Consider the following 22,176-nt stretch of genomic DNA (forward strand, 5'->3'; position numbering starts at 1 on the left):
TCATTGACAGACACTTCAGAGTTAATGTACGATCCTCACAGTTAGAATTTACATATGTTACCAAAGGTGTACCACAAGGATCCATTCTTGCATCCTTCCCCTTCTCCATATTCAGTAGCAAACGTCCTTATGACCTCCCCCACCTCCCATTTATCCTGTGTGCTGTTGCAATGGTCATTTACCAATCGGGTCACACTCTTACCAATATTCAGTGTCAACTCCAGTCAGGCATACATGAGCTGCACCAATGACTCATAAATTACTTCCCAATCCCACCAAGACCAAAACTATGCTTTTCAGAAAGCCACAGAAAATTTACCAAGCGCCTGACTCTTCAACTGTCTTTGCATTACTCAACCATTCCATCAAAAGAACCTGCACCGTCAAATTCTTTGGATTACTGGTTGATCATTTGCTAAAGTTCCATTTCCAAGTAGACAAAGTGTGAGCCAAAATAGCCTCTCCTGTTCTAGGCCAAAAACATTCCCCTTTTCAGTCCCAACCAGCCACAGCAAGGAATTCTCTTTTCTCAAGTTGAATATCGACTTCCAATTTTTGCTTCTGCCTACAAAACTAAAAATTACCACACTTCAGACGATCTCCAACAGCATCTGACAATTCATTATAAAATCTCGTCTGTAAGCATCACTGTAGAAATGGCCAAATGACTACCCATAAAACAAAGATTTAACCTACTGTTAGGATTCCCAACTCTACAAACTGCTCCAGTTCCACACATTTACTTGCCTTTAAGCTAGACTTCATGAAAAAAACCCTATCCTTCATCTGCTCTTTTTGGCAAGCACTCCCAGTCGACCTAAAGGAAGTAAACACTTATTTCAAATTCAGAATGCAACTCAAAAGCACGTATTCATCCAAGCTAAAGGATCCTTCTCCTGCTTCAACACAGAACATATCACCTAAAACACTATGCCTATCTCCTTTCCAAGTCTCTTATCCTTTCTCAAGATTTAAAGACCCACTTTAGAAACTAATCTATATATTGTACATTGCACCCTGCTTGATTGTACATTACTTCACTAAAATGTATTTGTACATTTTTTGAATGCAACTTGTCTGAATGACTCTGTTGCTACTTACATGTCTGTATTTTTTGTTTGACTTAGTCAATATCAATCAATGCACTACCCTGTTAAACAAATTTAAATAAATAAAATAAAAATCTAACATACATTATGATGTCCCTTGCATTCACTGTCCAAAACGCACAAACCTTTGGCAAGAGTCAAGTGGGATAAGCTGATGCTTCCAATAGAACAAGGCGGTTTTGGATTACCCAATTAGAGCAGGTATTTCAGAGCTACACAGTTAAGGCTCCTTTACATAGCACAAGCAGAAACCTATAATTCAAAGTGGAAAGGGATGTTGATGAAGCAAGGGGGAAGCTCAAGAAACAAGGAGAGACTGGGATTTTGGATAAAAAACCCTTAAGGAGAATAACAACCATACAGAATATACATAAAGTAGCAGAAAGTGATCTGCAGTTTGTTTCTCACCCTCCCCCCTATTGGTATGGTGTTCTTATAGTTGGTGGCTTTGCAGTTGCCCACCACTACTGTAAATTTGATCTGGGACCCTCCTCCCAGTCTAGTGTCATTACCTCATTCTACCCACTACAGGGAGAACATTTTAGAAGGCCAATCAGCTTAGTTTCTGCTACTTCTTTCTCTCTTTCCACCAAAAAAAAAAATTTATATGCTTGTTTTCCTGCCTTTCTTGTGGGTAGTCTAATCTGGATATAGATTTGCTTGTGTCCAGGACTATTTGTAGGCTTCTAGGCCCCCAAGCCTTTCTGTGTTGGAAGGAAGCCTTCTAGCTTAATTTTGTTTCTTAGAACTAGCCAGTTTTTTGTTTCAGCACTCAAGTCTGTTTCTTTGAGCTCAGCACTTGTTCAGAACTTATTGTAAGCACTAAATAAGCTACAAATTACTACATTACTCAACTTTCCTCACTGTCTAGAGGAAAACAGTTTCTAGTACTTAAAAAATAAGCACCTATCCAGGCATGTCTAAGGGTCAGCTCCCGGTGTTTTCTCCTGTCCACCTGATGAATCTGGGCATCTTGGGGCAATGCAGTAATTGCCTCATGTACACAGACAACCCTCTCCTCCTACCACCCAACACTACAACCTGTGAGAGATGCACTTATATAGCCAAACTGGAAGCAAAGCTCTCTTCACCCAAGACTGGACTAGACAGTCAAGAGGAGAAGGTAAACACTTGCATCACACCACACTCTGCACATAGTCCCTCAAAACCTACACCACCAAAACACACACATAGAAACACAAAACACACACCTACGTTCGCGGAGGCGCTCAGTAAAAACATGCCCAAGCAACATGGACCTCCAAAGCAGAAACACAAGCAACCTCCACCCCCCCCCCAACACAACCCAAATGACACACAGCCCACAAGCTCAGTGTGCCACTCAACCACAGCCCATAAGGCTAACAGCGTACCCAACACTCTAGTCATAGGTAACTCCATAGTCAGGCACACTGATGTTCCACTCACCAGGCTAAACAAGGAGAAAGTTACTGTCAGCTGCCTGTTGGGTGCCAGGATCCACCATATAACGCATGCACTCAGGTCACTCCACAACAAGTACAAATATGACTCTGTCATTGTCCATGTTGGTGTGAATGACGTGAGACGTACCTCCTTGGACTACATGAAAAGGGACATGGAGGAGCTGACCGATCTTGTAGCCCAGGCAGGTATAAACCTAGCCCTGAGTAGCATCCTGCCATCACCCAGAATGATACCACAGTACAAGGACAAAATGATTGACTTCAACAATTGGCTAAGCTTCTGGTGTCATTCTAAGGGGATCCAGTATCTGTCTGCCTGGGATGACATGATCGACAAACCATGATGCTTTGCCAGAGATGGCCTGCACCTGTCGCCCCTGGGATTCTGGATACTGGCTAAGGCTGTAGCCACCCCTATAATGCCTTTCTTAGGCAAAGTTCAAATGACAAATACACCACCCTAACAGGTACAGGCAAGAAGAATCCGAGGGTATTGCTACTCAATGCTAGAAGTCTAAACCTCAAAATGCACTCACTCGAGGCACTCCTTAAAATGGAGAACATTGACATCTGTGCAGTGACAGAGACCTGGTTCAAGGCTCCAGAGATTACCCCTGCATTACCAGGCTATAATTCATACCACACCTTTCGGCCACCTAACCTGGACCGAAACACTAAAGGCGGAGGCGTGTCCATATTCATTAAGGATATCCACACCTACAGACTAGTTGCTCAGCGTAATGCATCCAAGATTATCCAAGTGCAACTAACTCTGGGCAAGACCGCAATCAGAATTGTAGCTTGCTACAGATCCCCCACCATGCCCCAGGATTCCCACTCCTCATTTCTTAATACACTGGAAAATCTTAGGGTACAACCTAACACCCTAATAATGGGCAATTTCATCTACCCTACCATTAACTGGGAAAACTACTCCTGTACCAACTCTTGTGCTCAACATTTTCTGGAATTCATAAATTCCAATGCCATGGATCAACTTATCCACACCCCCACCAGGGGCAGCAATATCCTAGACCTGGTTATTACCAACATGGGCAACCGGTGCTCCACACCAGAGGTCAATTCCTCGTTGGTCAGATCCGACCACAAGCTAATCACCCTAGACATCCACACCCCTCCCCTACCCCCCATTAGGGAAACCACAGTAAAAAATTTCTCCAAAGCCAACTTCACGCTTCTTAAGACAGAAGTGGCAAACTTCACAACACCCATGCTGACAGACAATAGAGGTATGACTGCTGAATCCTACACAAATGCACTTTGTAAGCACTTACATGAGTGCATGGATCTTGCAATCCCTAGCAGAACCAAGATGCTATCCTCCAAAAAAAGGAAGCCAATCTGGTGGCCCCCTGCCATAAACAAACTGTACAACAGAAGAAAGAAACTGTTGCAAAAAATAGTAAAATCCCATGATTGGAGAAACTCCCTGGTCAGCCTCAGTAAGAAGCTGAGATCCCTCATAAAATCCTCCAAAGTTAGTTATGAAAACGAAATTGCCACTGACTCTAAAGACAACCACAAAACATTCTACAGCTATGTCAAGAATCTCAATGGCAACACTCAGATCTGCTGTGAGTTACAGCACAATGGCACTAAATGTATAGAACCAACTGATATTGCCAACATCCTGGCAGATAGGTTCAGCGCTAACTTTACCCCCCCCCCCCCCGTCATCCCCTAAAGGGCCCATCTCTATACCAGAAGAATGCAAAGTTCCTGTAATCACGGCTGCACAGGTAAGAAACACACTATCCAAAGCCAAGAACACAGCATCCATGGGACCTGACGACATCCCAGGCTGTGTTCTACATGAACTACAGAATGAACTGGCACCCCACCCAAGTACCATGTTCAATCATAGCCTCACCTCAGGCTATATGCCCACTGAATGGCGCACAGTGACAGTTATCCCACTCCACAAAGGGGGGGCCACCACAGACCCCTGAAACTACCCCCCCATTAGCCTAACGAGCCTGGTCTGAAACTTGGAACAATTGAACTTATAAACAATGACATTGGTAATCTCCAAACTCAGGACCCCACCCAGTTCGGGTTTGTAAAAGGCAGATCATGTCTCCTAAATCTGATAGACTTCTTTGAAGCAGTCAGCAAAGCCGTAGATGAGGGTAAGGTGGTTCACACAGCCTATCTAGATCTCGCCAAGGCTTTCAACACCATCCCCCACTCTGGAATTATAGATAAACTCACTAAACTAGGTATAAATACCTATGTCACAAGATGGGTTGCCATCTGGTTCACTGACAAGAACCCACACTGTGAAAGTAGCAGACTCCAAATCCAACTTCAGACCAGTGACAAGTGGAATACCACAGGGTTCATTCCTGGGTCCTCTCCTGTTTGGTATCTACTTCTCTAAAGTACAGGCCAACACAGAAGGTCTTTGGCTAACGAAGTTCGCAGATGACTGCAAACTAGGAGCCATAATCAAAACTCCAAAAGATGTGGACATCCTACAAAAGGGCCTCGCTGAGACAGATGCCTGGTGTCAAAGCCATGGCCTCAAGCTCAATGCCAAAAAGTGCATTGTCATCCCTTTTGGTAAAAACTCAGTACCCATGAACTACCACATAGGCAGTAGTCTACTTATCACTGAAAGTGTGATAAGAGACCTTGGGACACAGGTGGACAGTAGTCTCTCTCTTGATAATCACATCGCCACAGTAGTCAGGAAATCTTTCTACGTGACACACCTCATCACAAAAGGTTTCTCATCCAGGAAAAAAGAGGTCATTGTTCCCCTCTACTCGTCACTTATTAGACCCATTATAGAGTACAATGTCCCTTTTGGTATGTACCTCACAAGACATCTACAACAACTGGAAAGGCCACAGAAATACCTCACAAAGAGGATTACCAGCCTCAAACAGATGCCCTATACAGACAGTCTCAAAAAACTGCAGCTTTACTCCGTTGCATATCGCCTACTCAGTGGTGATCTCTGCCTAACACACAAAGCTATGTCAAACCCAGAGCTTTTAGACATGCTCTACTTAAAGAAATCCCATTCCCTATGAACTACATGGTCTAGGGACCTAAACCTTGTCACCACAATAAACAGAACATGCTGGAGGGATATATTCATGTCCCAGGGACTTCCCATACTCTGGAACAAACTACCTATCTATATCAAACAAAGCTCCTCATGAGCGCTCTTCAAGAAAAATCTTGATGATGGGAGATGGGAAATTCACCCCAGGGATCACTTCTGTGGCTCTGTTCGACAGTGGCACAGGAAAATAATTTTCTTGGGTGGCGAAAGCCAGGGTGCCTTTGGCTTGGCTTATATAGGCCCTAAGGCCAGTAGCCTAGTACCTACCTTTGAACCTATAAGAACTAAGCCAACACAGGAGTGGAGAAAGGAGATTCTGCCAATAGGGATGATTGCAATTAGGGATACAGACAATAGGAATTTATTGAAGAAAACTGGCAAAAGAACCAAGGTATTGGGAGCAAGTAATTATAGACAGAAAGGTAATAGAATGGGAAGAGGCCAGTATTTTATTTGGACTGCAGGCTAGAGATTGTCTTCCCTATGAAGAATTGACATCAGAGTATAGGCAGAGAGAAAGAAATGGGGGGTCATAAGTGAAAAACTAGCACTTATAGAGTTTTAGTAGAATCTAGAACAGAAGCTGCTGTTAAAGGAATAATTAGTAGAGCATATAAAATATTGCATGATAACTGTACGTAACAATCAGGAGAGGTTAGAAAAGACTGGGAAGAGAGCCTGGAAAACCAATTCACAAAGAAACAATCGGGGGATGTATGCATGTCTCCCAAATATGCAACAAAATCTAGATGATTTAGGATCTTTGCTTGGAAGTGTTTTCATAGATATTTTATACCCTAAGTAGACGTCAAATAATTTTTCCTCAGGTAGACAGCAAATGTTGAAGGTGTGATGGTGAAGAAAGATGTAATTGGGAAAATATTTCCTGGGAGTGTAATGAGTTGGCAGGCTTTAAAGATTCCCTGCAGACTAGTCTGTCAGAGGTACTGGGTGAGCAAACTGATGTAACTAAGGAAAGTATTTTTTGAGCTATGATACAGAATTGGAATTGCCTAGATGTAGTAAGGGCTTACTGAGTCTAATTATGGTGGCTGCCAAAAGCAGTTACTAGAAAATGGAAATCAAAGGACCTTTAGAAAAAGGATAGAAAGTAAATTACATTGAAAACAGGGAATTGTGGGAACAATACATGCAAAGGAGGAATGTGGTTTAAAAGAAGGCTTGATCTGAATGAGCTATGTAATGCTTGACTGACGGTGACTGGATAGGTTATAAATGATGTATAATGTTTGCAACTAAAATTATGACAATATGATTTGTGATATATAATTGCAACTAAAATTGTCAGTATGATTTGTGTTAATTTATGTAAATATAGGATTGCCTGTGTCATATGTGATACTTTAATAAAGATGCTTCTGTTTGAAGGTCTGTGTGTGTCGTGTTTTAAGTGGTCTGTGGACTACCAGGATGGCTGCATACTGAGTACCACGTTGATTAATTCTCTCCTGCTGTGAAAAGTGAAAGTGTTTAAAAAGTAATTTGCAATTTTTGTAAAAGTTAATTGCTGGCTAGTCATTATATTACCTGGATGCCAGCAAAGAAGAAATTTGGAGAAAATTAACCAGAAAAAGAAGATAAAAAATCTGATTGGGAAGAGCATTTTAGCTGTTCAGCAAACAGCAGTGCAAGTTTCCGCCTTAGTACAGGAAATGTCTTCTGGTGATTTAGAGAAAAAAAATCAGTAAAATGCACTCAGATTATTAACTTAAATGAGATACTGGAGGAAAATATAAAGTCAGTCAACAACAGGCTGGAAAGAATAGAAGAAGCTTTAAGAAGCTATTTAGATGAACTGATAAAACTGCAGAAATCAAAGGTTGAAATGAAGAAAATTCTGGCTGAATGTAAGGTTCTCAAGGAGAACATTTTTCAAAGAATATTAGTCTCTGCTCGACAGTGGCACAGGAAAATAACTTTCTTGGGTGGTGTAAGCTATGGAACCTTGCTGGCTAGGCTTACGTAGGCCCTTGGGCTGATAGCCTAGTACCTACCTATGATCCTATGACAGACCATGCAAAAAGAGATTTTCTGGTATACCAGAGAAATTAAAAGGAATAGATTGGATTACTTTTATAAAAAAAAAAAATATTCCCCCTTTTGGATGCATTTCAGTTAACATATCAAACAGATCCCAAATGTTCATAAAAAGTATACAGGCCTAAAGTTTCTGAGCTACCAAGAGGGGCTGGAAGCTCAATCCCTTCATTCATTCATTCATTCATTGTTGTATATACTTTTGAGGGGGTAGATTTCTATCTCACTTACCATGCCATTACATACTCTTGACTTGGATAACAGACAAATGAAACACACTGGAGAGACATGCTTATATCCCCAGATCTCCCAAATCTGTGGAATAAACTTCCCCTGCATGTTAACAAAGTGTAACTTGCTATCTTCCTTTTAAACTAAACATTTGGATGACTGTCAGCAAATTTACAGCAAGATTGACCATGTGGTCCTCCTTGAGAAAGAAGTTGTGGCCTGAGGGAAAGTATTGGCAAGATGAGAATGGTCATGATATTCAGTGGCCTTGGAGCATTTATGAATCTGTGAAAGTACAAATAAGTAACTAGACTGGTGTTCCACAGCAGGGTTTGTTAACTTACAGGTTGCATTGTATGTATGCTCTAAATCTGACCAGAAGAAAGCAGCTAAAGACCTGTATAAGCAAGCATGTAATCATACTTATGTAAAGAGATGATTCTGACAAAACTGTGGCAAAAACAAAAACTGTTAAAAAGTGGGTGCACCAAGCCAAGGTGTGTGGAAAATGATCATTTACTCTACACCAGGCCGAAGAGAAGCAAATTTACCCCTACTGTCTGGGGATGTGGAGAGGCAGGTGAGAGATTCAAGTCACTGTATCCAGCTGTCTTTACATTTTTTTTCAGGAGAATCATTAATTTTTGGACATGCAACAGGCTAAGGAGGCGGGGAAAAAAAGTTTAGCCATCCGTGTGTGTGCCAGCACGCTGAAGGGGAATCTTGGTTCTCATTCTTTTGACAGTGACAAAGCTAACAGAGTTTGCCTGTAAAACCTTTCCCATTGTTCCAAAGGAATATATTTGAGCAACAGAAACAAAGAAAAGGAGCTAATAAAAAATTGAGGAATACCTTGGTCTTGAACCATATACCAATGGTGGGAGGTTGAGATGATGGTGATCAACAATAATATGAGATTAGTGACTAAATGGAAGAACTGTAAAGTGTTACTCCCATTGGGTGCTGTTTAGACATGCGTGTACACACACACACACACACACACACACACACACACACACACACACACAGTCTGTGGTTCTGTAAGACAAAAGTGGCTTTAAAAGACTGGAAGTTTGGTGATCGTGTTAATTGAGTAGGAGGACACTAAAGCTTAATTCCTCACTTTATCATTAATGTTTAAAGTATTTACTAATGTTTGCATAAAAATCCTAATGTAAGTTGCATGTTATATTGTAAAGTAATCGTAGTAAGTAGAGGTATTTTAAATGTGATTTTGGGAGGGTTATCAGTGACTGCTGTTTACGCTAGTGATATTTAAGAAAGTATTTTTCTTCTCTATAGTGTGTCCTGGCTTTGCACTGTAATAAGATAAAGGCTAGGAAATAAGCAATTAAGATGATCAATCTTGAGCTGCTAGGGTGATGTAAAAGTGTATTGATGTTATGTGTATATTAAAATAATTGGAACTCCAGACTAAGGTTCTTAGCTTAAGCTACAGAAAGCGAATCAATGTGTTTGCTTTTCTGTTTAAAAAAAAAAAAAAAAAGGCTACAAAGTAAGACTATGAAAAGCATGAACAGTAGTTGCTGGCCATAGCATTTGCAAAGATATTGGCCATTTTTCCCCACTAACGTTTTTTTGGCTGAAGTCAAGGAGCAAACGTGCAAGGAATTAGTTATGAAAAGTCTGCCAGTGTGTTCTGAATGAATTATAGAAGGTTCTATCATCACATTTCTTAAAATATGATGATTTAATAAAATGTTTAAAATAAGTATAATTGTTCTTACTTTCGTTGATTACAAGCTAAAACATCAACCCAGCCACATTCTGGAGACAGAAAAGCTTATAGTCTTTATCACTGGGAGGAACTAAACTACTGCTGGGAAGGGTGAATGGTCTTGACTTACTGCCAGAGTAATGAGAGAAGGTAAGAGAGTCAGAAGCCAGACATCAAAGTTTTCAATTAAAAATCCATCTGTGAGTTAGCTTCACTTTTTTCATATTATGAGCTTTCCCTTCACTGTTGAAGGACTGACCTAGTATCTCCAGGGTAAGATTCCATTTTAAGCACAGAGACTTCAGTATTGTGGCAAGATAACAGCCTTCAGCTGAAATGTGCCTTCTACTACTGTTCTGGTCAGCCATCAAACCTCCCAGACAAACCTTGCAGTATTAGAGACTTATAGGAGGCTTTCTATTTAAGTAACATACAAGGCTGAGTGGAAGGTGATCAGAATTTTTTCAGAGGTTTGACCTCTTGGTGAACAAATCTAACCTTAATTTAGGCCTCAGTTATCCCACAGTCAAGATGGATTAGCCACCTCAGTGTACTGGTCAGTGGCAAAGGATGTGACTATGACCCCTGCATAGACTGATGACAGTTTTTGAAAGGTAGTATTAATCTCTATCCTGTTGAGAAAATTCTTTCTCCATTTTAGAATCTGAAATTCATTATGATCCATAGCCTGGTTCACTGATTTATGGTTTTATCTTTATATAGGGTCTGTAATTATGAGCAGGTGGATTGTTTATGCACATATCCTGTGCTTCTGGTAAGGAAATGTGTACTTGACAAACATCAAGAATGGAGTTCCACCTGTAACGTTTTATCACAGAAAGATAAAATTGTCCTTTGAGTTGTACCATTGCATTCATAGGTCATTCCCTAGGGAGGACTGTCTTTATCTGTAGTAGCCAATTCTGCCAAAAGCCCATCTAATCATTGATGAATACATATGCTAAGCACTTCAGTTTGGAATTAACTGAATGACTAGGGCATATCTGGGGAATGGTGCTATCCTTCGTCATTTTGCTGTGATCTCTGCTTTCCTCCTCTTTTGATGGTGTTTGGGGCACTGCATTGTCATTTTGCAGAAACATTCTATCCCTACAAAGAGACCCTTGAAGTAATGTGCAGCTCCTCCTGTTGGCATGTGTCCATTTGCTAGGAACATTATTCCAGTGTACCGTGATATCAGGGCCTCAAGATGTAAAGCTGAAAATTCTTGAATGCACCAGTGGAGTTTCATAATAAGCAATGTTTAAAGTTACTAATGAAAAGTGCATGATACTGCATTATTAGTGACAGTGTTACTGAACTTTACTTTTCAGTTTACGGTGCCTTAATGCTTCCGCCAACAAGCTAGAGATGTTGCCTTCAGCCAGTTTATCAGAGGAGACAAACAGTGTATTGCAGGAGCTATACTTAAGCAGCAATGACCTTACTGATAAGTATGTGCCAGTGCTGACAGGGCATCTTCACTTGAAGGTCCTACACATGGCATATAACCATCTGCAGACTTTTCAAGCAAGGTAAGTTGTGATGCTGTTATGTTGTTGATGTCTTGTCACAAGTGTAGCATACTAATAATTGTTTTCATTTAATGCACTGTTGTAGTAAAATGATTTTCTTGTTAGTGAACCAGTCATTTTTTTTTTCAACAGCTAATATTTTTGTTAAAAGTTAAATGTTTTCTGTTGACATCAAACTATACCTTGATGAAAATCTTACACTGTATCTTGCTTTTTTGTTATTATTTTTAGGTTTAACCTCTAGTTATGAGCTGTTGCTATGAGATTTTTGTGTATGGCATGCAAAAAAACAAGACTGGAGTAAAGATATGTAGCATCATGAGAGACTGTCTTTTTTGCTTGATATTCCACATAAGGTTTCCTGTAATTTTAAAATGGGCCCATGATTATTTTAATGGGTGTTGAGATGGAGAAATGAAATACAGAAGAGAGAAGTTACATTTTTCCGAAAATTATCACCCCTTTAGGGAAAATGTCAGCACATCTCCTTCACTTCTATACTGTCAGTCTCAGCACATGTAGACAAACTTCTAAATTGTGAAGTTGAGTATTTGTAAGTTTCTTGATCGTCTTTATTATTTATATATTTATTGATATTTGTTGACCGGGAAAGTCTACTGGGCTTGAGACCCATTTTCAGTGGAGGCCGGGGGACAAAAGCTTCAAGTTACATGAAAATCATTACATGAATCTGTAAGGAAACAAAATATGATTATAAAGCAAGTAAAATAATACAGAAAGCTATCTAAACAACAAATATGTTGTAAAAAGGCACAATACCGTAACAATGGAACATTAGCATGTAGGAAAATTATACAGTTAGAAATATTTAACAATACAGCTCAATTTTTTGGGGGGGTAGGAAAAGGGAAAGATAGAATTAGAGAGTTAAACTTAAAGGTAAGACAGATATATAGTTAGAATCTTGCAGCTAAGTAGTGGGAATAAGATTATAGGTGGCATTTATTTAATGGTAGTATTAAAAGTAGAAAGTGACAGAGAAGAGAAGATGTGTTAAGATAGTTGTACTGATGTGTGGACTATGATACTAAAGATTAGGGATAACTTGTATGGTGTAACAGCATAACATATACATAAGTATATTTGCTATGTGAAACAGTTTTGCTAGATTAAGGAGGCGGTGGATATGTGTTGCATGTGCAGCTGGGGTTATCAGTGAGATGTTGTTTTAGTTTTCTTTTAAAGGAGATTGTTTAATTCTGTAACTGATGATAGGAGGGTGTTCCACAGCTTAGTTATGGAATGGGAATAGAGGCAAGCTACCTGCTGTTTTACTAGGTTTTGATACTTTAAGTAGGTGTTTGTTGTTAGAGTGTAGATTTTTGGATGGGACATAAAGTTCAATGATATTTTTCAGGGAAGGGCAACACTCGGGTTTATAAACGAGTTTATGGGCAAAAAGTTGTGTGTAATGTAGGTAATGTCCAAATTCTAGCCAGTTTAGTTCTTTAGTGGCCTGGCAATGGTGGGTACGATTTGGTTGGGCTGAAGGCAAATTTTACAATCTTATAACAACAGGACTGTAGTTTGTGTTGCAAAGAGTTGTGGAAATTGGTGAAGATAGGAGACCCATATAGTAAGGTTGGAAAGAGAAGACTTTTTGAAAGTTTTATTCAGAAGGATTCGTCTAAGTATCGTTTGTTTCTGTAAAATTTGCCTAATTTGAAGCGAGTCTTTTTATTGTATTATTAATATGCAAGTCAGAGCTAAGTTTGCTGTCAATAGTAATTCCTAAAAGTTTGGCCTGATTTATTAACTCTTGGGGTTTTGTTTATGGAGAATATAGTAAAGTCTGTGGGAACAGGTTTAGATGCAAAGATGAGTAGTTTAGATTTATTAGGGTTAAGTAATAGCTTTGATTGGTTTAGCCAGACTTCTGTGGATGTAAAGACCTTTTGTGTTAACTTTTGGAGATCAGAGAAGTTATTGGAGGTACAGATTATGGTTGAATCGTCTGCATATTGCATGGTAGTACAGTCAGTGGAAACTTTATTTAGGTCATTTATAAAAATTTATTAATTGTCCACATTTCACTCTTTCCCATACCAGTGTGTTTGCTTCCATCTTGAATTGTGCCTTAAGTAAATCCTAGCTTGTCAGCTCCTTAATATTTCCATTTCAGAAATAGAAACTGTAGACTGAAATTCAAGTTCCAGATTTGGGTGCCAGCTGCATGCTTAGTGGCTATTTAGCGTCGTACATCTCATACGAGATCCAGGCATGTGTTTTGAGTGTAACAATTTGAACAGCATAATCAAGTAAATTTATGTTTTTCAGTGGGTGGGACTTCTTCATGGTGTTTGCAAATTTAAACCAAAACTGTTAGGTTTGTATTTGAAGATGGTTTACATTAAATAACGTTAGTTTTTTTATTAATATTTTAAGAAAGCAACATTTCTGTCTTTAGTGTCTGGTCTATGTTTAAGTTTGCAAAATGGTGGCCTTGTGTGTGATGGTAATGACAGTTAATTCTATTGTGAAAGGGCTGGCATTTTTTTTTTCTTGCATGAATGCTGTTTTGAGATGTATGCATGAGTCATCACTTCTTGCCCAGTTTGATTTTTGTATATTCATTACACATTGTATGTAAACATTTTTGCGTATAAACTCTTAATGTAGTAAAAAGGTCAAAAGAGTGATTACACGGTGGGAATCATGACATGATATTGTCTTTTAAAATAAAAGAATGTACAATACAGTTAATTATTCTATAGTTTGTTTTTGGTGAGTCAACTGTAGCTAGTTTTGAGAAATGAGCATCATTTCTGTAAAGTTAGAACATTACTAAGCGGATACCAGTGAGCAGAATCATTAAACGTGAATAGTGTAATGGTAACCAAAAACAGTTTAACGAGTAAGGAAGTGTTGGCACTGCTGAAATTGCCAAACATTTTGTTGGTGCAAGTGCCAGATGTTATGGAATGTAGTGTAGGCCCAGAAGGGGATATTTGGGCCAATAAGCCAAGGCAGAAGGAAGAAGTAGCATCCAGCAAATCTAAACACTGCATTAGAGTGTGAGGTAATAATGGCTGATGGTGGGGGCTTTAGATCCTCTTCATAAGGATACCTGCTGTTGAGGACATTATTCATATCACACGGACACTGGAACCAGATGTAACATAATACCTTTTGTTGGGCCAACATAGGTTGCGCAATTACTCAAGCTTTCATGTTGGCAGGAGCCTTCTCCAAGAGTTAAGTTACTGATGTTAAATACAGTGTTTAAATATCCACTAGTGCCTAGAAAGAGAAGTACATAATTTATTTCCAACTGTTTAAAAAAAAAATTTTTTGAAAAATGCTAGGATGGAAAACATGCAGCTCATGCTACAGCTAAGAGACAGACAGTATGTGAGTGTTATGAATTCTCTTATTCATAGCACTTGAGTATTACCGAATAAATAGGGCTGTAAAAAAAGAGGAAATAAGAGGGCATATAAAAGTGTACATAATACATAATAATAAGAATCAATATGAGGATTTTTTACAGGATTGGAAGAAACGATTGGATAGATAGATTACAAAGTATCATTGGTGGGTTAAGTGTGCAACTAAATCAGGATGGTTTAAGATATGTGCATGGAAATGCTTACATAGATTTATACCATGAGTAGATTGTAAGATATGTGAGAAGGATGTGAAGAGCTGGAGTTTATAAGGGCATTATAAAGTGCCATAGGGGCAGATGCTGGTTGAGCAAGTTGAAGTTACTAAAGAGATAATGCTACTAAGTTGGAGTAGGAGATCTAGAATGTAGGGACATAAGAAGGCCTCATTAACTTTGTTAGCAGCCAAATAAATGATAGCCAGAAAGTAGAAATCCAGAAGTTAGAGCAGCCTTGGAAGGCATGGTAGATATAGATTGGAATTAGACCAGCTGAACCCAGTTCTCTTTGGGAGTGAGGACAAAAAAATCAGAACATCTTTTCTTGGAGAAACCCCCCTATACCCTCATGGCAGAGAAGTACAGTAGGACTGTCTAATTAAAGGTTTAATGGTTCAGGGCTGAGTTTGAACTTTTTAATTGGTTCAGGGCTCAGTCTGAGCTTTTTCATTGGTTTCCTTGCATTAGCTGTTTTGCTATATGCCAAGTTCATTTTTTGCTACTGCATTTGTGCACTTTGACTGTATTTAGTATCAACTGCTGCTTTTATCTAATTTAAGTAAAAGATCAGTTCTCCTGTGCTGCTTTTTTTTACACTATTGCTTATTTAATTTAAGGAAAAAAGTATTTCTGCTTTTTATTCTGTGTTCTATTGCACTTCTGTTGGCCGTAGTATAGATTGGATTCAGACTGGGTGAATCCAGTTCTGTTTGGGAGTGAACACTAAAAATCAGGACATCTTTCCTTGGAGAAACCCCCTGTACCCTCGTGGCAGAAGTACAGTAGGACTGTCTAATTAAAGATTTACTGGTTCAGGGCTTAATTTGAGCTTTTTCATTGGTTTCCTTGCGTTAGCTGCTTTGCTCTTGTTTGCACGTAGACTACCATTGCTTGGACCACCTTGTAGGAGTGGGTACTCTTGGCGGTTATACACTCAAATGTCTTGCTTGTTAAATTTCCCTTACCAGAGTGTTAGTGCTCCTTCTGAGGATGTTCTTCGTGTTTCACTGTTGCAGTCATAACTGTAGTGTGCTCCTGCCAGCAGGCAGCCCGAGGTCGGCCAGAATCCCAAAGTCTGGGTCCGGCGTCGGCTGCACAAGCTAGTACCCTGACGTCAGTACGCTATGGTACATAGCCCTCAGCCGACGCCATCTTCTCCAGTCTTTCTTGCCGTGCGGTGGAAAGCAGCTCGCAAGTCGTTGGTTGGCGATTTTCGAACAGCGTATTTTGGTGTTGTCGGTCCGAAGTTCTTACTTCTCTTCTCAAAGCTAAGTACCCCGTTGGGGAATCTTTTTCTTGTTCCTCCGATGTCAGAAAAAGTTAATAATTGTATAACGTGTGGGAAACAAATACCTCATAAAGATTTCCACTCTTACTGTCTACCTTGCTTAGGCCCTGACCACGACGTTTCTTGTTGTCAGTTCTGTGCCAGGTTCAACTCTCGTACTATCAAGCGCAGGTACGATTGGGCTTTAAATTATTTTGGCAGACGCTTCAATTATAGAATGTCGTCGGACACTACCGGAATTCAAAAGAAGCGCAAAGACAAAGACAGGCCTCCGAGGTCCAAACAGGACTCGTTGCAGCTGGAGCCAGCGTCCGGTTCGGCTGTCGTCAGTGAGGTGCTTTTGCAGCCCCTGTCGTCCGCCACTTTTGAACCGATGGCCGATACGGACTCTCATGGGGAGCCATCAAGGCCCACTATTTTAACTGCTGCAGGACCTTCAGACGTCGCTCCTTCAGATGGGTCCGGAACCGCTGTGCAGGTACCGGCTTCTGTGGGGGCTTTCAGGCCTACTCACATCACTATTTCAAAGGCAAAGACAAAGACTCCTGTTAAGTCTAAAGTTCCTGCTCAAGCTGCTTCTGAATCTACTCCCAGGACACAGAAGCAATTATTAAAGATGGCTGAAGATTTGCTTACAATGATTAGGGGTTCTCACCCCCCTCCTGAGAAAAGGCCTCGACAGGATGTTACTCTGGATTCCTCTGACCAGGCTTCTGTATCTTCTGTTTCTTCCTCAGATCAGGACTATTCTTTTCCTCCTTATGAGGATTCGGATGCTGAGGACTCTTTACCCTCGGCCTCTCCGCCTGAGGATTTTTCTTTTGGGGAAACCTTGCATGAGATGAGGGAACATTTTCATTGGGAAGGACAGGAGTATTCTGCTTCCAAGAAGAGGCTTAGAGAATTTATTCTTCTTCCTCAGCATAGGCCTTTATCTATCCCTCCTGTTTTGGACATTGTAGATGATGCTTTTTCTGAGGCTAATTTGAATCCTGATTCCATGCCTCCTGCTCCTTCTAAGCCTGATAGATTTTATAGGGTTCCTGACTCTCATTTATTCTTATTTAAGAACCCTTCTGCAGATCCTGAAACTATTTCTCAGGGCTCTAAGGCTGCTAAGGTTGCTACTTCTAAAAATCCTATTCCCTCTGAGAAGGATTCTCATGCTTTAGACAGGTGGGGAAAAAAGGTATATACTTCTGCTACCCTGTCTGTAAGGGCTTTAAATTGCCAGTTTCATATGTTTAAGTATCAGCAATTTCTTTTGTCTGTTTTAAAGCAAAAGCTTGCTTCCCTTCCTGCATGTGCAGAGGATAAGGAACTTCAGGATGTCTTGCATGCTACTGAACATAGTTTACATTGTGGTTTTGATGCTTTGGATGCTTCTTGCAGGGCTGCAGCCTCTGGTACTGTTATCAGGAGACATGCCTGGCTTCATGAACAAAGTTTACCTGAACAGGTTAAGGCTAAGTTATTAGATGCCCCTGTTCAACATGATGTTCTTTTTGGATCCAAGGCTGAGGAAGTTATTAAAAAGATGGAAGAAAAGGCAAAATCTATGCAGACTGTAAAAGATTTCTTGCAAGTTCAGCCTCCTAAATTTTCCAGGAATTGGCCCTCTAAAAATTGGTCCTTTCCCACGTCTGACAGGCCTCAAAGGGGAAGATATAGACGTTCCTGGGGTCGTGGTCAAGGTCAGGCCTCTTACAGATCTAGACAATGGACTGCTTCTTCACCTAGAAGGGAAGAAGACAGATCCCAATCTCAAAGAAAGCAAACTCAATGACTCTCTCGGTTGGGCTACAGGACCCCTTCACCTGGATGCCCCTCTCGGAGGAAAACTGTCTCTTTTTTACAGAAATTGGACTCATATTACCCAGGACAGATGGGTATTGGACGTGATTTTAAAAGGTTACAAATTCCACTTTCACACTTTGCCAAGGGCTCACGGTTGGCCAGATCTGCCAAAACATCAATGGTCCAGAGGCCTTAAATCAAGTGGATGCTCTTCTGGCCATGAGAGCCATAGAGCCTGTTCCACTCTCGGAGATGGGAAAAGGTTTTTATTCAAGACTGTTTCTGGTTCCAAGAAAACAAAACTCATGGAGACCTATTCTGGACCTTTCTGTGTTAAACACCTTTTTAGAAATTCCAAAATTCAAGATGCTTACTCTGCAGCAACTAATTCCAATGCTCTCTCAGGACGCCTGGATGGTGACATTGGACGTAAAGGAAGCCTACTTACACATTCCCATCAGGCAGGAACGCAGGAAATTCCTCAGGTTTAAGGCAGGTTCGAGGCACTTTCAATTCTCTGCACTGCCCTTTGGTTTATCTACTGCGCCCAGAGTCTTTACCAAGTGCCTGGCACCAGTAGTGGCTTACTGCAGACTTCAGGGGATCCAGATTTACCCCTATTTAGACGACTGCCTTATTCAGGCAGACAGCAAAGATCTTCTACTTCAACATCTGGACTTTGTTCAACGTCTTCTCCTCCTACTGGGATTCTCAGTGAACACAAAAAAGTCACATTTGATCCCTTCTCAACAAATGGTATTCTTGGGAGCCCTCTTAAATACAACCTTACAAAGGGCCTTCCTCACTCCAGAAAAACAAACTCAGCTGGCTTCAGCACCTTGGCAACTCTATCTCAGCTCACTGCAAGGAAATTCCTGCAGGCTCTGGGCTACATGGCTTCCTGCATTCTGTTGATTCCGAACGCAAGGCTTCATATGAGAAAGCTTCAATGGTATCTGAAAAGTGTATGGTCACAGCATTACCACGATCTGGATATTCTGATTCCTCTGATCCCCTGCCTTCAGAGGGAGTTCCTCTGGTGGTCCAGGGTATGTGCTTTAAACGAAGGAAAGCCTTTTCGTCTACCTCAACCTACTCAAATCCTAACCACGGACGCCTCGGATTATGCTTGGGGAGCACACTTTCTAGACAATTGCCAGCAGGGAACCTGGACAAAGAACCATCTTCACTGGCACATCAATCTGAAGGAAATGTTGGCAGTTCAAAATGCCCTTCTAGCCTTCAAGAACCTTTTGCAACCAGGACCTCTGCTAATTCGCACAGACAACACCACGGTCATGTGGTACGTCAACAAGCAGGGGGGTTCTCATTCGTACCCCCTTTGCAGACTAGCTATGGCTTTATGGGACACAGCTCTAAATTTGAATCTACATCTCCAGGCTCAATTCATTCCAGGGGAACAGAATCTCTTAGCAGACAGCCTGAGCAGAAACATTTCAGATCCTCACGAATGGATGCTAGACACCAACTTATTCAACAGGATTACTGCAGTTTGGGGATGTCCCCAGATAGATCTGTTTGCATCCCATCTCAATCATCAGCTGCCTCGCTTTTGCACCAGGTCCTTCCACAAAACAGCTTGGAAAGTGGATGCCCTGTCCTTCAGCTGGAGAAGCCTTTCAGGATATGCCTTCCCTCCTCTTCCTCTACTACCTCGAGTATTACTGAAGATAAAACAGGACAAGCCCAAGTTCCTCATCTTGATTGCTCCAAATTGGCCTCGACAGTTTTGGTATCCAACTTTACAGCACCTGTTCTTGGAGCCTCCTTGAATTCTCCCTCTGAACCCTTCTCTTCTGTCCCAGCATCAGGGTCAGTTACTACATTCCAATCTCAAGACCCTTTGCCTGGCAGCTTGGCTCTTCAAAGGAATTTGATTTCCTCTAGTCTTCCCAAACAAGTTTTGGATGTTCTTCTGGAAGCTAGACGGCCTAGCACTAGGAAATCCTATGCCTCTAAATGGAAGAGGTTTTGTATTTGGATGCAGGACCGAGGCTCGGATCCTCTGGTTCCTGATCTCTCTTCTATTTTGCTTTACCTTTCGGAACTTTTATCTAAAGGACTTTCCTTTTCTTCCATTAAGATTCATGCTTCTGCTATTTCTGCTCATTTCAATTCTGATCCTCCTATTTTTTCTCATCTTTTGGTGAGACTATTCTTGAGAGGGGCTAAAAATTTGCGGCCTCCCAGGACCCCTCCTGTTCCTGCCTGGGATCTTAATTATGTTTTAGAAAAACTTACTTTGCCTCCTTTTGAGCCTGCTGCATCTTCAGATATTAAGTTTTTATCTTGGAAGACTGTTCTTTTATTAGCATTGACTTCTGCCAGAAGGGTCTCAGAGTTGCAAGCTCTCATGGCTGTGGAACCATACCTTATTTTCCATCAGGATAGAGCATCCTTGAGGACCAATCCTACTTTCATGCCTAAGGTGATTTTGAAACTGGCTTTAAATCAGACAATTCACCTTCCTACTTTTTCCAAATCCTCAAAATAAAGGGGAAAGGATTTTGCATTCATTGGATGTACACAGACAGTTACGATTTTACCTGGACAAGACTAAAGAGTTCAGAAAGTCTAATCAATTGTTTGTTTCTTTGAACTCCAGTTCTCTTGGAAAACCTATTTCTAAACAAACTATTTCCAAATGGATTGCTTATGGAATCAGATTTTGTTACACTCATCATGGGAAACAGTTTCCAGGTACCATTAGAAGTCATTCTACTAGAGCAGATGCCACTTCTACAGCTTTCCTCAGAGGAGTCCCTACCAAGGATATCTTGGAAGCTGCCACTTGGAGTTCTGTGCATACTTTTTCCAAGCACTACAATCTCCCACTGTATTCTAAAACCAGGGCAGGCTTTGCCTCTGCTGTTTTGCAGGGTATTCTTGCCTCCCCTTCTTCTATCTAAAGCCTCCTCCCCTTTTCCACTGCTTTGGGATTCCACCCTACAGTTATGACTGCAACAGTGAAACACGAAAAACATAGTACAGTTGGGTACATCTACCATAAATGTAGATGTTCGAGTGTCTTCACTGTTGCAGTCGGGGTTTCCCTCCCTCCTATCCCCTCTTTTTTCTCCTTTTTTCTTTTTTGTGGTGTATTTGTGTTTCCTTGTTGGATTCATTTTTGTTTTGTTGGGGACTTCTGACATCTAGGGCAAGGAAGGCTGGAGAAGATGGCGTCGGCTGAGGGCTATGTACCATAGCGTACTGACGTCAGGGTACTAGCTTGTACAGCCGACGCCGGACCCAGACTTTGGGATTCTGGCCGACCTCGGGCTGCCTGCCGGCAGGAGCACCCTACAGTTATGACTGCAACAGTGAAGACACTCGAACATCTACATTTATGGTAGGTGTACACAACTGTACTTTTCTTGTGGTCCTGCACCACTGTCAGGTGGAACACTAGGCGCAGCCTCTGCGGTACTATCACAAGGTCCCACCCACTAGCCCCTCCTTATTTAGACCTCTTCTCCTGTTCATCTACTTTACCTGGTCCTTCCTGTCCTCTTCCTGTTCAGACCACATTAAATTACCCTGCACTATGGACAGACAGTTTCCCAGAGTTTCTCCAGCCAGCTTGGTCGACTTGGGCATCCCGAGGCAGTGTAATAATTGCCTTGTGTACACAGACAACCAATCTTATCGTAGTTCACAGAAAATTCATTATGTGAGAGATGCATCTATATTAAGAACCTAGAATCCATCTATATTAAGAACCTAGAATCCTTGCTCTCCCACACACCAGTCAGAACATCTGACAATGAGCAGGTTGTCAGCATACATACGTCATCTCCTTTACCATCCAAACCAACAACATACATACCTACATTTGTAGAGGTCCTCATCAGAATCCTTCCTAAATGCTGATCTCCCAAACACAAGCACACTTCACATAAGCACACTTCACATAATGCGTCCTCTGTATAACACAGTACACATAATAGCTCACACACCACTGTCTCTCACCAGACAAGCCCCTAAGGCAAAACCAAACATCTTAGTCATAGGCGACTCCATTGTGAGACACACACATGCCCCACTCACCAGGTTGGATAAGGAAAAGATCACGGTCAGCTCTCTGTCAGGTACCACTCTCAGCCACATCACACATGCACTCAAGTCTCTCAACAGCAGGTACTGTTACAATTCAGCCATAGTCCATGTTGGTGTGAATGAATTGAGATGTACCTCACTGGACTTATATAAAAAGAGACACGATTGAGCTCTCTGTG

The 22,176-nt window shown here is 41.1% G+C and overlaps 1 protein-coding gene across 1 annotated transcript in view; it reads left to right on the forward strand.

Moving 5' to 3' along the window:
- The window catches only part of PHLPP1 (PH domain and leucine rich repeat protein phosphatase 1), a 1,852,281-nt gene that overhangs the window by 1,396,671 nt on the left and 433,434 nt on the right, over positions 1–22,176 (forward strand). Inside the window, 1 exon segment of the mRNA XM_044065187.1 lies at positions 11,010–11,210. Coding sequence (XP_043921122.1) covers positions 11,010–11,210 — 201 coding nt within the window.

This window comes from Protopterus annectens, chromosome 3.part0, assembly GCF_019279795.1.
Source record: "Protopterus annectens isolate FY-2018-M chromosome 3.part0, PAN1.0, whole genome shotgun sequence".
In the NCBI taxonomy this organism is placed as follows: domain Eukaryota; kingdom Metazoa; phylum Chordata; order Ceratodontiformes; family Protopteridae; genus Protopterus; species Protopterus annectens.